Raw genomic sequence first — 16,203 nt, forward strand, 5'->3', positions numbered from 1 at the left:
TATGCTGTGACAGAGAGACAAACAATGAACTACTAAAGAAACAAAGAGGGTTTTTAGCCTGAGATAGAAAAGAGACGACAACAATCCCTTTGGCTAGAGTTGCTGACGGGGGATAACCCTTTTAAAATGGCCCCTCTCTCTCCTGCCCCTCCCCTGCAGCCCCCTGTCTGTCTTTCTCCATACACAGACTGACTGACCCAATGAACTGTTACTATATGCCCGCAAAGACACCTGCTCTCACAAACACATGAAACCACTACCAGCAGCACCTGACCAACACTGAGGAGCTTCACTTAACCCCTCAAAGAAATCACCCGTTTGTTTTCTCCTCACTGAGCCACTAAAAGACAGGACAAGACTCAAAAGGAAAAAATAGGTGAGTTGATGTTGATGTGGTGGCTGATGGGATGAGGTGTAGGGGCCTCAGATGGTGACAGTGAATTTCAATGGGGTAATATTCTGACAATAAGCTCTGCCTGGATGGTGGTTTTTACAACACCATGCACTCTCACAGGCCCACATGAAATTAACATGGAAGCCTTGGCAATCACTGTTTTGTTGTTGTATAACAAATATCTACTTTTATATTTACCCATCAATGTCTGTTGTATGATGAATGAAAATCCCTACACAGTGTTGACAGGTGGCTGTATAAATTACAATCATCTTAAGCAAAAAGGGGTTTTATTTTCAGATCAGATTTCAGCTCTTCCTTCCTATGGCTGCCTATACATCAATGGCTGAGCATGTGTTGCAATAATCTACTCCTCTTCCTTTCCAGACTTTAGAGAAGCTTTAGTGAGCCTACCGATAAGCAATATAATTGTTATATAATTTGTGATCCTAAATCTTTCAGGGGTTTGTATGTAACATCAAACATCTTATAGTAAATGATCCTCATATGTTTAGATATGAGCATCATTCCACCTCTTGCCCAGTGACACACACATACTAGTGTTCATAAACACAACATCAAGCGAGTTATTTCTTATCTTTATGACAACTCAATATTTGGCAACGGTACTAAGTTTCTTAAATCTGGTAAGGAATGGATGTATGACTGAGCTTTCAACTATATCTGGTGTCTATAACATCCATGTTTAGTCTCAGTGAGAAACACTCTGTCACTTTTTTCCCCTAGTCCATCGGATGTTTTACATGTGAAACCTAAACTAATAAGTGCAATTTCTACCTCAGATAAAAGCAAACATATACAATTCTAAAGTAACAGTTCTCTACTAGAGTAAATTGGCATTTTGTTGCAAAGTTTTAACACTGTTCCTGTCCTCCTAGAGACATATACACTGAGACCAAAGCATTCACTGAGGGACCAAGAAGACAACCAGCCGTTGCATCATGACGGAGAGTGACAGAGAGCTGTCTACCATGGCACAGCAGCTATGGGACAGTGACGTCAACAGACTCCAACCTGGAAAGGACTACAGGATCTCTCTGCAGGTGACACCCCCCAACAACTGTAAAGTGACTTTAGACCTAAAATCAAACAGACACGTACACACGCACACACACACACACACACACACACACACACACACACACACGCACACGCACACGCACACACACACATGGTCACTTTTTGGGGGGGGCTTTACACATAGCCAAAACAATAACCATAACCTGATCCACTGACCTACAGCTTTGACCTTTGCTGACATACTGGCCTTAAACACATCTACAACGTCATTTAAGAGCATCATCTTGCTTCTGTGGATCACCCAGCACATAACATACATCAACACATATATACTTGTTTTAATGCTAAAATGTGTGCAGACATCCAAGAGGAGCATTTTGTTAAAAGGCATATAACAAAAAACAGAAAGCAATTAGCCTACATTTACTTGGCAGGTCAAATTGAAATGTTTGAGCATTGTTCTCTTGCTGCAGGGCAAAGCTCAGAACAACATGGCCGACGACAACGATGGAAAAGGATATCCTCTGTTTACTTTTGTCGATGAGAATAATTTCAAAAAGGAGACTTTTTTAGGTAAGCTCTCGGGGGCTGGGAAATAATTGTGGGAGGTAGCACACATAGTTGTGTTTTTCTTAAATGCAAACGGCAAAAACCCCATAATTTGATTTGATTTGAGCCCAAAGTGAGTTATCTGGCTTCATGATAAAAAAACAGCCCACAAGTGGATTGAATCTGAATTTGGTAATAGTTGCTGTTTTTGCACAACTGCCCTGTAGAGAGATAGAGAAATGTTAATATTGACTTGATCTTTTCACTCATTCCGCTGCACCATAAGCCAGTTGAATACCATCCTCCAGGGCCTCCCCTTCAGAGTAAAGCTTGTTTTCATCCACTCTAATCTCCTTATGACAAAACTGTCACATGTTGCATAACCACAGCCTGTGCCTGGTTCCCTCTCTCCAACCAATGTCTGCTACTTTATGATGACTGGACCAAAGCTTGCTCCACTCCAGGCACATTTTTTCTGTCAAGCTATGTTTTCACATATATATGCTGTGCAGGGTTATGTAATGGTTCTCTAAACAGAGTTCACCCTAAGGCCACCGTCCCATTGAAACATGTAGGATTCCCCACTTCTGCCTATTTTTTTTAACTTAGTTTCTCTTAAGTCTAAAACTGCTTTACACTAGAGCTTGTGAATTGTTCTGTGACAAATGTATCCAAGAAGACACACACATCGCAGCATTGAGACCTTGTGTTGTATTAATATCAGTATATCCATGTTTCTAGGATTGGAGAGCACTAGAATATATTACGTGTTTTTGAAAAATAATGACATCCCAGAATAACCAAAAATCATTGGTTTCTGCAGCCTTTATCTCCCTGTTGGATAACTATGAGAGTGCCACTGGTACGCCAGAGGTGGTGACCCCCGAGGAAGAGGCAGAGAACAGCAAGTTCCTGGACTGCATCATTAAGTCTCCCACTATGAAGGTACCTGTGGAGACTTTTGGAAATAAAACCCCTGCGCTCTTGTTCATGGACCAAAGCATTGGGCTGTATACAGTTTGGATGAACCCCAATGAAAAATAAGGGTCACTACAGTCATAATGGTTCATCTTCTTGTGACCATGAATGTTGTTATATAATGTCATGGAAATCCATCAAAAGTTGTTGAGCTATTTCAGTCTGGACCAACGTAGTCTGCCAAACTGATAGCATCCCTTGATCCACGCTGGCTAAAGCATAGCTAAAAGTATGTAAATGTAAATGACTACATTTTGTTTCTTTGCAGCTAGCTCATAAATACCTGGTAGAGAAGAACCTGTCTCCGTCTAGTGAGACCAAATTCAAGGAGCAGTTGTACAGGATCTGGTTTGAACTTTACGCCAGGAGTGGATCCAGCAGGTGGGTGGAATCTGACATGGTACTTAATCTAACTTCACCTGTGGAATCTAGCACTGTGATGGTAACAGTGTCACTCTGAGAATCTGCCTTATGTGTTGCATATTCAGCCGGCATCGCTGTAAGTCATGGAAAGTGCCCTTAAGCGTATGTAGCTTTTTCGGGATGCAAGCAGCCACTAAACAGTTAATTTTTTGGCCCTGCAAATGCCACATGACTTTATACAATTTGGTAAGTTCCCTGTTAGCCAAGCTGTTGAGTTTACTCTAAAGGTCACATAGTATACCTATTTTTTTTTGGTTCAAAATTGTAATTTGGGTTTCTACTAAAAACTGTTTTCATCGTGTAGTGTCCAAAAACCCTTTATATTTCTCACAGTGCAATTGCTTCTCTTTTCAGCCTCTGTCTGAAACGCTCTATTTTAGAGCTCTCTTTAAGCCCCGCCTCCAAAAAGGCCCAGTCTACTCTGATTGGCCCTGAATGTTAATGAGCTAACGACATAGAGCTTTTTTGAAAAAAAAATCTCTACATGCAACAACAACAAAATGAGCAAGGTCCTTCAGACAAAATAACTGACACTATGGCGTGGACCGTCTCCCACTATGCAGGCCAGACTCCTCAGGGTTTGAACACGTGTTTGTCGGAGAGACCAAAAGAAGGCGGACCGTCATCGGCTTCCACAACTGGATCCAGCTCTACCTACAAGAAAAGCTGGGACACATTGACTACAGAGGCTACAGTGTCACAGCCAATTCACCCGAGGTATGGTATTATTGTGTATGGCTGGCTTTAAGATGGACCAAAGGGTGCAAAAACATTTCCAGCACTACTCTATCTTTATAATTGTACAGTACATGTATAAAACAGGATAAACAGTGTCCTGTGTATTTTAGAATATATTTCTTTGAAGTACTGCTTTCATATCACAGTTTCAAAGCATCATGCAGCCTAATGCATGCCAAAGTATTTGCATGGAACACTGGATCCAAGGGACACAATGCTGTTCGACATTATGATCAGCTAATTTTGATTTAGTCAAGTCAAAATCAAACTGTATTTATGTCAAACCTCTGAGTGAGACCTCTGAATTATGAGAAAGTAAATCAAGAGTTTAAAATAGTACATCATAATATGACACAAAAGTCAAAAATATAGGTAACAAAGTCAAAACTCGAAAAATAAGTGAAAATTATGAAATATTAAAGGAATACTTCACCCATACAGAACCGGCATTCTATCATTATAAAATCACTATTATAATATAATGAATGAGGTTTTACTTCCCTCAGTCTTTCGTCAGTCTTCCCTTGGCCCAGCTGTCCTATTAATCCTAACCCTACATTTTACCATATGTTGTCACACATGGGAAAATGTAGGGTTAGACAGTGAGACCATAAAACACTCTTTCGGCCTTTTCTCAGGCTAGGATGAACCAATTTCTAAATCTTTTGCACATTTAAACTACAAAAGGATTTCAGAGTTCAATGCACTTTCGTATTTCCACCCGTGAAGTAGGTCTTTAAGTTTGACTTGGTATATCATGTGTTGTCTCCTCCTGTCACCCGCACCCTGGCTTAAGGTGTCCTTTTGTCTTTCTTCAGACTGATAATGACATGCTGACACCTCAAACACCACGAGTCTGTTTCAGTGTCACACCTTTCACACTCCTGTCTCTTCTCCTCAGACTGACAGGAACAAAGCCCTGCAGCTGCTTTATGTCAAACAACCTCACATGTTCATTTATCCCTCACAACACCCTCTTTTCCTATCTTTCATCCCTTGCCATTTCTCCCTTTTTCTCTCTCTCCTCTTTCTCTCGCTGCAGCCTGACGAGAACAAGCACATCCTGGCGCTACAGTTCAGCTGGAAGCAAGGCATGAAGCCCAAGGGCAGCATCTTCGTGGGCGTCAGTCCCGAGTTCGAGATGGCCCTCTACACCTTGTGTTTCCTTACCTCGCCCAACGAGCGCGTCAAAGTCCAGTTCAGTTTGTACGACGTGGAGATCGTCTGCCACCACTATAACCAGAAGCACATAGGCACCACTTACCCTGTGCTCCTTAGGTACCAAAACAATAAGTAACTTTTGACTAGTCATCATATTTGACTTCTATTTTGAGCTTGCATACCAAAGTTTCACAGGTATTGTTGTTCACTTTTTATTTTAAATAAAGTTTCAATAAAAACCTTACAAGACCCAAAAGCCTTGGATGTTTGTTTTCATTACACGATGATGCCTATTTCGAGAGTCTGTCAAATAATACATTAAGGTATATTGTACATATGAGTCATGTTAAAAAATACTGATATGTTTTCCTTTTATAGTATACATTGTTTAACAGTTGAGGTAATAACTTAAAATGTATTCCTTGTATCTGTACACATCTTCACACGTGTTTAGGTTGTGGTTCCAACAATCTGCTCACCTATGTCTCGCCGTATCCAAAAATGACAAGCCACAATACATTTGGTACACAGCTTTGCTTTAGAATGTGTGATATTGTTGGTAGGCCTAGTGTCTTCCACCAAAGTAACACTTACCCTACTGTATTGTACCTGTGGTCCCTTGCTTTGGATGCTGGGATTTTTTATTTGTTATCAAGATAAGAAAACTCCATAACAAATCTATGAATAGATTATTGATATTATCATATATTATATTAAAGCAGCATGTAGGCTACTGTGATGGATAACTTCTACCCATTATTGTAATTTTCATAACCAATGTTGACTGTAAATATTCGTGGTTGTTCCACTTTGTGTCAAATGGGGACGGTAGAGGGTTTGTTGTGGCCAATGACGTCAATCGCCTGGCGAGAAAGATCAAGTTAGCGAAAAGGAAAAGGGAAACTCGTCGGGTTTTATTTTCAAAGTAAAATCTAATGGAATATCCCGTTTCTTAAAAAAACACAATGGTTCTCCATGATGTAATTTTGACAAAATAAACCAGAAAATAATGATTAGAGGGCTTTACTTCACAACACAATGACTCAATGTATTTGCAACGACATTTTTTGTTGCACAGTGGGGACTTTATATTGAAATCCTAACAGGAAACGCTGTGTTTTATGCTGATCATTCCTGTACCTTGACAGCACTTTGGGCTCAGCACAGACGAGAGGAGAGAATACAGGTTTTTCGGTTTTCATTGTGGCGAGGCTTGGTTTTATATTTTCGTTTTGTTTGGGTGTTTCGGCGGCGTGAACCTTCTCTGTTGTAGATTTCCTGTCGTTCAAACTGGGAATGGCCGAGCCGAGCGCCAGATATCAGCAGGTATGAGCAGATACAAAACCCTATCATCACAAAATCGGACACGTTAAACATTTAACATAACACGCTAACATTGTAACCCTATCTGACTGAATAAGGAAGCTCACACTTACCCAGGTGGGTCGATAGCATAGACCTATTATGATGTATTCCTGGAAATGGATGTCACTGTCGTCAAATAGGGTTCAGTCTATTTTATTGCTCATTATTTCCATCGGGTGAGGCTGGCTGCTAGAAAACCACGCCAGCTAGCTTACTTTACGCCAACGCTAATTGAGTCAATGCTAACGACACTGAAGTTGATTGACATCACATGCAATCTTGCCATCTGTAAATGAGATACTTAGCATTGTTAATATCTTACGTCGAAAGGGTATCTGAAAGGAGAAGGGTTTCGACGACCTAATGTATTTTATGGAGTGCAACTCGAGTGATTAAAAATATATTATTAAACATATAAGAAATACGCAATAAATGCAATAATATGCCATTAAATGCACCAAGGTGTAATTAGAAATAAATGTAGGTATTAATAAATGTTAAGGACATACATTGTTATTTATTTGACAAATGTCTCTCTATATAGGCCTATATTTAGTCAGCCTACCTTTGTATTAATACCTACGACGTGTATTTACTTTCACACTTCATTTGCCATTTCATTTAGTTGTCAATTGGATTAATTTTCAAATGTGTGTATTTATTTAAGCCGCTGACTGATAATAATAATAATAATAATAATAATAATAATATATATATATATATATATATATATATTAAACAAAATGGAAAGTATAATGTGAAAGTGAATAGTAATAGGTATTTATTCAAAGGTAAGTAAATATTTATATATGTATAAATAGTAAATTATGATGCCCCTATCATTTATTAATGCCAACATTGAATTCTAATGTAATTTTTTGTGCATTTAATGGCATGTCAATTAGTTTTATTCATTTATTTATCTCTTTAGCGATTACTTTTGAATATGCCAGGTGCAGTCTTATACTGTTTATGTGCAAATGTAAATGTTTGCACATGACCCACAGCAGTGGGTGTGTTCGGGGGTCATCTAGCTTAACTGCTAAACCCTCCATTTAACCTCATTAGTGAGGAGTTACTAGGGCAGCTAGTCCTTATTATTATTACTTCTCTATTTCTTTGTCGGAAATAGTTTTTATTGACCTGGTACCTTCTAAATAGGGACGCCGCAAGAAAAAGTGTTGAGAGTTAGATACTTCTCTGATTCAAAGTCCAATCATTACAGCAGCACATGTATACAGAGTAAAATACACATGGATAGACTATCTGTGGCCTAAATAAACACATACATAGTACAAAGACAGTGAAAAGAGAATGTAGAACTAGAAAATGTATATGTAATCGACTGGACTTTGTTATTTGGAAAACAACCACGGTCCCCATTTCCTCAGTGTTATACTGTATCAGTTCATTTCTAGGAAATGATAGAGAACTATGGGGGACCTGTACAATAACATGTTACCCCACACCAAAGGGAAAACAGAGGCGTTGTCAACCTGTAATTACAACTGCAAACCCAGTGTTGCAGAAGAACTGCTTGGTATTCAGTACCACCTTGACTCGGGCTTGGATTTAATTTGTTGTTAAGGAATTGGGAGTAGCAGAGCAAGACTGGCTTCTGTGTCTGAAGTGATAGACAAAAACAGTTATTTTCTACTTTTAATAGTGAGGGAGAAAAGCAATGAGAAACACCTTGGTGCTCATTTCGTCTGTGTAACATACGTGCAACAAAATAAACATTTTAAGATATGGGGCCCAGTTTCCATTCCTCTCCACTGATGATGTAATTGAAGCATAGTTTCTGAGTTCCTTTTAAATATGACAGTGTTTGTGTTAATCATGTTTTTCAAATGCAAAGCAAGTAGCCAGTGCTGCCACCCTTGCATTGTAGCATTAAATAAACCAGGATGTGGTTTCTCTCTCCCTCTCTCGCTCTCTCTCTCTGTCTCTCTCTCTCTCTCTCGCTCTCTCTCTCTCTCTCTCTCTCTCTCTCTCTCTCTCTCTCTCTCTCTGTCTGTCTCTCTCTCTCTCTCTCTCCCTTTCTCTCTCTCTCTCTCCCTTTCTCTCTGGTAGCTGCCTGATGAGGAGGACACAGAAGAGAGTGCTCAGGTAGCAGCTGACGCACCACCACCACCGTACAGCAGCATCACAGTGGACAATGCTGGTAAGACCATGACTCATCCAGATGTTTCCATGCGGGGATCTATTTTATCTCTCTAATATTGATATTAGAGCTTTGCAGCCCCAACATGACAAATTCATTGACAGTTTATGCATCAAATAGGTCAGAAATAAATGTGGCTTGTAGAGATTTCCCGATTAACCTACAGTAAATATTTATTAAGTATTTCAGTCAACGGTTCAACCAAACCAGTAAATATTTTCAAAACCTAGCAATTCAGTCTGAAAGAATCAAAGATTTGTATCAGAAAGGCTACTCTGAACCAAACAAACAAACAAAGCATTGTTTGTTTGTTAGTGAGTTAAAATGTAATGGTTGATATGGCTCATACATGTTTCAGCATCCTGCGGAACAGCAGTGTGTCTTATTAATCATACTTTCCAATATCACCTCTGATGTCTTGAGCCTCTCTTCACTCCTGGAGCTTTTCAGTGACAAAGCAAAAGAATAAGAACACATGTTAAATAGTGGCTTTAGTTTTGGAAATGTCAATAGATGCAGTTAAAAAAAATTAAATTATTATAATTAGAGTTACTAGTTAAGTGTCTGAATATATGAAATAAGGCATTATATTTGTAAGACATCGGCCTTTGTGTTTGAAACTGTGCCGTTTTTTCTTCAGCCTACTTTGACTGCAAAGAAGATGGGTCTTTCCCCAAGCCTCCATCATACAACGTAGCGACTACGCTACCTTCCTATGATGAAGCAGAAAGAACCAAGGCTCAGACTACTGTTCCCCTGGTAACTGGAAGAGTGAGTGTCTCACTTTTTTCCTTTTTGACTTGTGATCACATTTACAGTGCACCCTCACATATGGTGTAGCTTGTGCTCAAGCACTTCCTGTGTTGTCTGCAAAGCAGAAATTGCTTATCGCCCTGCCACGGAAAGTTTTTCAGTTTCTTCTTCAGAACTCTGTTTGTGTACTCCTAGTATCTGATTGTCGCATTGTCTTTGCTACGTGAACTGCTGGCAGCCCTTGTTGCTGGTTTGAACAATTGCCGAATCATAAACATTCAGAAATCATTTATTATCACTCGTGCATTAAATGGCATTCAGTTATCTTGTTAGCCCAAAATTACCACAGTCTAACAAGTGCTCACAGATGCAGGTGCTGAGGCCTCCTGAACTACCCTCTGTGCACCCTGTGTACCCTGTGTTTGTTTGACAAGGTAAACATAGCTGAAGTTAGCCACAGAAGCTAATGTGTCCGAAGGTACTCTGGTTATGTTTGTTTTGTCTTGCTGTTTTCACAACAAGCTCAAACATTGCCACCACCTCACATCTTCAAGTTTTTCTTTGGTTGTAATGGTATACGGACCGTCAATTTAGAAAGGTCTGGTCAGAAACTGTTATGATGTGCACCCTTTGGATTTATCCCCGTGTCAGTGACCTGGGCAAGGGTGACATCTGTTTTCAATTGGTTTTTAAAATGCTTTGGCGGGAAGCATAAGTTTTAAGATATTAACATTGAAAGTTTGCAAAGCTGCAATAGAAAGATTACTTCAGGAAACATCCGGTTCTTTTATGAACACAACCCATTTGTGTGTGTTACTACGACAGAGGATCAAGGCCACCTTTAGTGATAAGAATCCGCTAGACTTCAACATAGTATGAGCGTTTTTCCCTCAGCGTGGCCTTAATACTCCGTCGTAGTGTGACCCCCTTCCAAGTTATCCCATTTATTTACAAAGGCAGAACCACACCTTTACTTCCATCAACCATGTAATGCAAGAAAGGAGAATGTTTGTAAAGAACACCAGTAATGAACACCAGTAATGTTAACTCCCGTGTGCAGCAGGCTTGTCTCATACACAAGTCTCTCAGTCAGAAATAGCACAAATTCATCAGATATTCATACATACCTGACGTGCCCTTTTTAAAAACTACTCTGTCTGTTAAAAATGTGAAAGGGAAAAAAAAAAAAATCTTTAACCACATAGACTGAAAGCTAATCAAACTGATCTGTATTGGTCACTGTGATGCCTTCGTATTACTGCGTGCGAGGCCACCCTGTTTTGACTGTTGGTGTTGTGTTTCTCTGCCACACACACACACACACACACGCACGCCATTGCGCTCTGCAGCAGCCTCAGCACAGGGAACATCTGGAGACTTTTGACGATGTAATTCGCAGTTCACTGGAGGTAACTGGGAGGAGTGGGGTGGTGGGAGTGTATAGTGAAGTTTACTTGGAATAGCTACGCAGATGCACCTGCAGTGTTTTATGCATTCAGCACCCCACCCATCTTGTACGTTTGTGTCTTTAGAGTGCTAGCTATTGTTTAGTTGATTAGTTATATGAGACGTACTTGTGCTTCTCATGTTCTATATTGAATTTGACTTAGTACAGACTCACTGTAGGGTAAAGTAACACTAATATTAAATGGGCTTGCAGTGTTGTGATTGTGCTTCCATTGGTCTGTGCAGTGTTTGTGTTGTAGTTACACTGTTGTGACTGAGCAAAGCTGGGTTCCTCTAGCTGGTGCTTGCCTGTGCTTAATACCACTTCACTTTAATATTGTCTCATTGTCCTTGTAGGAAAATATAGCAACAATGATCATATATATTGATTGATCTGTGTAGACTAGAAATAGTTTCAAATAGGGTTGCCGCGGTAGTAGGTGTTACCGGTGTTACTCGGTGTTGAGGCTCACCACCGGTGTGAGCCTCAACACCAAGCAACACCGGATAGTCTAAAAAAAAAATAGACATAAAAGCCAATTGGTCCAATTTTGCGTGACGGCGGCAGTTCATTCGGCTAAATAAAAAACTACAGAGGCTACTCTAAATTCTAATTTATAATCTAAGTTATAATAAGGCTATTTAGAAAACAATGAAACTGAAAGTGTCTGCTCCGCTCCGTGCAGCGCAGAGCCGCGTCACAGCAGTAGAGTCTCCCGTAGAGAGTTTATATGACGATGGCGGAGGACTTGGCTTCAAAGCCCAAAGCAAACGCGCCTATTTGGCAATATTTTTGATGAAACCCCAATACTAGGGAACCTGAAAACGTAGGCTAAACTAGGTAGTCTGCAAACTGTTGAAGATTCAGCAACGGGAGGTAACACACACACACACACACACACACACACACACACACACACACACACACACACACACACACACACACACACACACACACACACACACCGCGCCTACACAGAGGCAGGTGCTGCTGCTCCGTGCCGATGACAGCTTGCGGTGAAAAAATAATATACATTGTTAAGTGGGGGGGACATGTTACGTCCACAGTGGAAATTACGCCGCAAATATAGCCTATCCGTGGTAGCTTCACTCGAAACATTCGGAGCTGAAGCCCCGGTAAAATGACGTCGCGCGACACCGACACACCTCAAAGTGCACGACAACAGTTATTGACAACACTGTAGAAAGTTCATATGGGTTGGTATGAGTCAAGGATCACACCGAGTTTAAACGACTGCATTTAATCCAAGCATTCAATAAACTGCGCTCCGATACAGACAGGTAAAAGTGAAGTAGCCCACCGGGCATTCTGATTCGATGAGGCAACACAGTACGGTGGCTCCGGTGGCTCATATTGAACAAACTGCACAATAATTTAACCAAATGATCTACAAACACAAAGCATTTGTTTTGTTCAAAAATAAATTGCGCAATCTAATGTTTAAGATCAAAGTAAGCGCCTACAGAGCCGACTGACCGTCTTCTCTTGAAATCTGCGGTGATAATAGGCTACTCTTTTTTTTTTTTTTTTTTTAATAAGCGCCTGTCTGGCAACACCGGTAACACCGGTGTTGACGCACGTGTATTACTCGGTATGAAAATGTCCACACCGCGGCAACCCTAGTTTCAAATAAGTAAAGCTAAGCCCTGGAAAGCTCTGCTATTGCCTTGTTGTGTTGTGGTAACATTGTTTGATTGCTTAAATAGCTGATTTTTTTTCCCCTCTCGTTTATTCAATCGTAGGATGAAGATTTTGTGGCCAGAGACGACTTTGAAGATGCCGATCAGCTGAGGATAGGAAACGATGGCATCTTCATGCTCACCTTTTTCAGTTAGTTGCCCAGTTTGCATTTTTTCTCTTTCCATATCCTTACCTGTCTCCTTCCATCTTCACCTCTTCTCTACCCAGATATTTGCATCAATGAGATATTCTCTATGTTGAGATACAGATAAGTGACCTGTCTAACACTTGCTTCCCTTTTTTATTCTTTTTGCACAGTGGCGTTCTTGTTCAACTGGATTGGATTCTTCCTGTCTTTCTGTCTGACCACATCAGCGGCCGGCCGGTACGGGGCCATCTCAGGTTTCGGCCTCTCCCTCATCAAATGGGTCCTCATAGTCCGGGTACGACAAAGCAGCCAACAAAACGAAAAATACACAGTCATTACACAGCGCAAAATACAAACACATCAAATGTGGTTTTTATGTACGCACAAACAACTCAAAGAGCCCCAAACACCACTTTGGTATTTTAATGTTCTTTTCTGTAGTGGTCGGTTTGTTAGTGCTGCACTATTATGTCAAATATCTCTTGAGAACTTTTGCCGCGTTATGCACTTTCTTTAGAAAAAGGCAGGAGTCCTTTGAGTGAAACCAGTGCAGGGCCATATTTACCCTAACCAGTCATTTCTGTCGCTCTGTTGGCTTTTCTAGTTTTCCACATACTTCCCTGGTTACTTTGATGGACAGTACTGGCTGTGGTGGGTGTTCCTGGTGTTGGGTAAGTAACATTTCTTCTAATTTCTGTCCATTCCATTCCTCAATTGCAACAGTGTGACGTTGTCATATGCTGGAAATAAGTTGCAGTATACTGTAGTTCCAGCAGGAAAGTTCATTTAAACAATCCTGTTATATTATAATTTGGATAAATTCCAATTTTCTCAATGTTTTCTTTTATGCTGTCTAGATAGTCTTCAACATAGAAAACGGTGCAATAATAAATATAATCATATTAAAAAAAGTAAATTACTATGTGTATGTCAGTAGCTATTCTTGTAAGATTAAAAAAATGAACATACACAGAATTATCAACGGACTCAATCTGAAACTATGTTTGTTCAGCTAAAAACATTATTGTATCTTTCTAAAGTGTAAATGAGTGTATTATAATTTGCCCATGCCTATATTGCCAGATCAGTTTATTAATTTAATAAAAACTTGGAACCATATCAAACAGTTGTGACTCTTTTGATGTTCATAGTACTATAACACTTCTAGTCGTGTCTCACTGTCCCCTTATTTTTCTTCTGCTCTTCAGGCTTCTTGCTCTTTCTTCGAGGATTCATCAACTACGCCAGAATCCGCAAGATGGCCGACACCTTGTCCACCATGCCCGCCATGCCCCGCACCCGAGTCCTCTTCATCTATTGAGCTCACAACCTATCATTTTTCATCATCATTTTCCCTCATTTTCAGTGAGTCGTACTGTCTGGGTTTATCCAATCAAACGGGTAGAAAAATAACTCCTTTCACTCTCCTCCTCCACTTGACATGATTTGGACAATTCAACGTCTTTTGTCCGCCCCTACCCTTGGTGTAACATAGTGAATGCTATAAGAAATACGTGAATACCCCTTTGAGTTGTTAGTGGTGAACTGTCAAGTGCTATTTTGCAATTATGAAGTGTGTGATGTATAAATGAATGCCTTATTTACCATTTTTTCTGAGCTGCAGCATGCCCTATTCTGCTGTTTAGCCACCAGGGGGCGGTCTTGTTTGTTATTTTTTTTTCACCAGTGATAGTGGTGGTTCTCAACCCAGGGGGTCAGTGTGTCTAATTTTGGGGGTTGTAAAATAACATCTAGCATCAATTTATTGTGTGTTTTAACCTAGGGGCTCAAAAAGTTGAGGATCACATGTAGAGAAGATCAAGGGCTGGGTTTCCCCTACTGCAATTTTCCTCGTGTGTGTATAGGAATTTGGCCATGCTTACACAAACAGACTGTAATCGGGAATGTTGCTTCCTTTATAGATATGATATGTATGTCAGCTACCTGAGAGGTAAAGCAGAATGGAAAGTGTAGGGTAGTCACAGAGCTTTTTCAACAGGCTGGGGATCACTGCCTCGCTCAAAGACACCGTGATAGGGATGGAATAAGCTGATAGTCTCTATCTGGATTTAGATGTGCAATTATACATTTCAAGGTACATTTATAATTATATCACCCTATCTTAGTCACTGGTACCCAATTGGTTTCCAATACGGAAGAAATGATTGTGCCAGATGTGATATGGAAACCCTGCCCTGTAAAGAACAAGGACTTTACTAATACAGAGCAGAGAGGCCCCCCGCACCCCTTCATAACAATGAAATATAAGATTTTTTATTTTTCTTTGCCCTCATTCAATTGGAAGTGAAATTATTCTTTTTAATTGTGATAATTTAAAGTATCTGGCTTCGCAAATGTTTGGAATTAAAGTGGTTAAAAAAAAAGTCAATTTTGGAGTTGTGTTATTTATCAAAAGATAAATGTTTTACATAGCAGCCATTTTAGTATTGCTAGTGCTTCGGCTGCAGGATACCAAATGATGTTGATTTAACATATAGACTGACATCTGAGAGCTGTTTAAACATGAGTATATTAACTAACAGGACAAGCTATTTCTGTGGCTGCTGTATTTGACTGGAATTACTCCTAACATAGGATTTATTAATGTTTTAGACTTAAGTCAAGTTTATTTGAACTCAACCTCACCTTCATGACATTACTGAACATGAAAAAAAAATAAAAAATCTACCTTGAGTGTGGAGGCTTGGGGCCTTAAGCCACAGAGAAAAGAAGCCTATTTACCACAATGTTCGGTTACTGACACAAGAAGGTACTTTTAGCCCTGCTAAATTTAACACACAATACATGTATGTGTGGGTGTGTGTTAGTATTTAAATGATTTACTGGCATTGGCTAATTATACATGTCAGCAGTGTTTTCCCTTGCAGTTGGAACAGGATGTGAAGGGTCACCCCACCTGGAAGACATGTCACACCCACTGAAACAGTCTTTGGTTTCAATGGAACATTTTATAGTGTGTCACTTCATCTGGCTGGTCTGTGTGCAGTGCACCCCACGGTGGCTGCATATTGGCCTCTAGTGGTGCATACTTGATATGGCATTGGCTTCATTCAGGTCATCTTACACAGGGCACAGGAGGGGAGGGGGGGACCTGTCATTCTCAATTCGCTCAAATGATTATTTTTACAGCACACGATTTAACTACTCCTAGGAGCATAATATAGAGGTCAAGGTAAGCAGATTTTCATGCTTGCATAAATCCAGTCTAAAGATGTGCTTTGCCTTATGATAGGCACTATGCTGTAGTGTAGGCCTATAGAAGGAATAATCATTCTAAACTCACGCCATGTGCATATTTTTTACAGTACAATTGTTGTGAG

At 40.1% G+C, this 16,203-nt stretch overlaps 2 protein-coding genes across 3 annotated transcripts; both read left to right on the forward strand.

Annotated features, from left to right (window-relative positions):
* Positions 1-1,356: 1,356 nt before the first annotated feature.
* endou2 (endonuclease, polyU-specific 2) lies at positions 1,357-5,420 on the forward strand (the record flags this gene model as incomplete). Its single annotated transcript, XM_080040902.1, has 6 exons — positions 1,357-1,458; positions 1,909-2,008; positions 2,808-2,929; positions 3,231-3,343; positions 3,949-4,102; positions 5,166-5,420. The coding sequence occupies 6 exons, from the start codon at positions 1,357-1,359 to the stop codon at positions 5,418-5,420; spliced, it is 846 nt and encodes a 281-aa protein (XP_079897028.1).
* Positions 5,421-6,452: 1,032 nt separating this feature from the next.
* On the forward strand, positions 6,453-15,238 carry LOC307261107 (NEDD4 family-interacting protein 1-like). Of its 2 annotated transcripts, none has more exons than XM_080041556.1 (7): positions 6,453-6,610; positions 8,723-8,813; positions 9,454-9,584; positions 12,777-12,864; positions 13,033-13,157; positions 13,467-13,533; positions 14,071-15,238. In XM_080041556.1, the coding sequence occupies exons 1-7, from the start codon at positions 6,581-6,583 to the stop codon at positions 14,181-14,183; spliced, it is 645 nt and encodes a 214-aa protein (XP_079897682.1). In that variant the 5' UTR covers positions 6,453-6,580; the 3' UTR covers positions 14,184-15,238. The 2 variants fall into 2 exon arrangements, with proteins under 2 accessions (XP_079897682.1, XP_079897683.1); XM_080041557.1 differs by having other exon boundaries at positions 9,454-9,572.
* Positions 15,239-16,203: the final 965 nt, after the last annotated feature.

The sequence above is a fragment of the Ammodytes marinus genome (genome assembly GCF_949987685.1).
Source record: "Ammodytes marinus genome assembly, chromosome: 14".
Taxonomy (NCBI): Eukaryota; Metazoa; Chordata; class Actinopteri; order Uranoscopiformes; family Ammodytidae; genus Ammodytes; species Ammodytes marinus.

What these genes read in the sequence shown, in the direction of transcription:
- LOC307261107 (XM_080041556.1), top strand. Translation starts at nt 6,581, where the DNA reads ATGGCCGAGCCGAGCGCCAGATATCAGCAG. An exon ending in CTTCATGCTCACCTTTTTCA is followed by an intron (nt 12,865 to 13,032) that starts GTTAGTTGCCCA and finishes CTTTTTGCACAG; the next exon opens with TGGCGTTCTTGTTCAACTGG. An exon ending in AATGGGTCCTCATAGTCCGG is followed by an intron (nt 13,158 to 13,466) that starts GTACGACAAAGC and finishes TGGCTTTTCTAG; the next exon opens with TTTTCCACATACTTCCCTGG.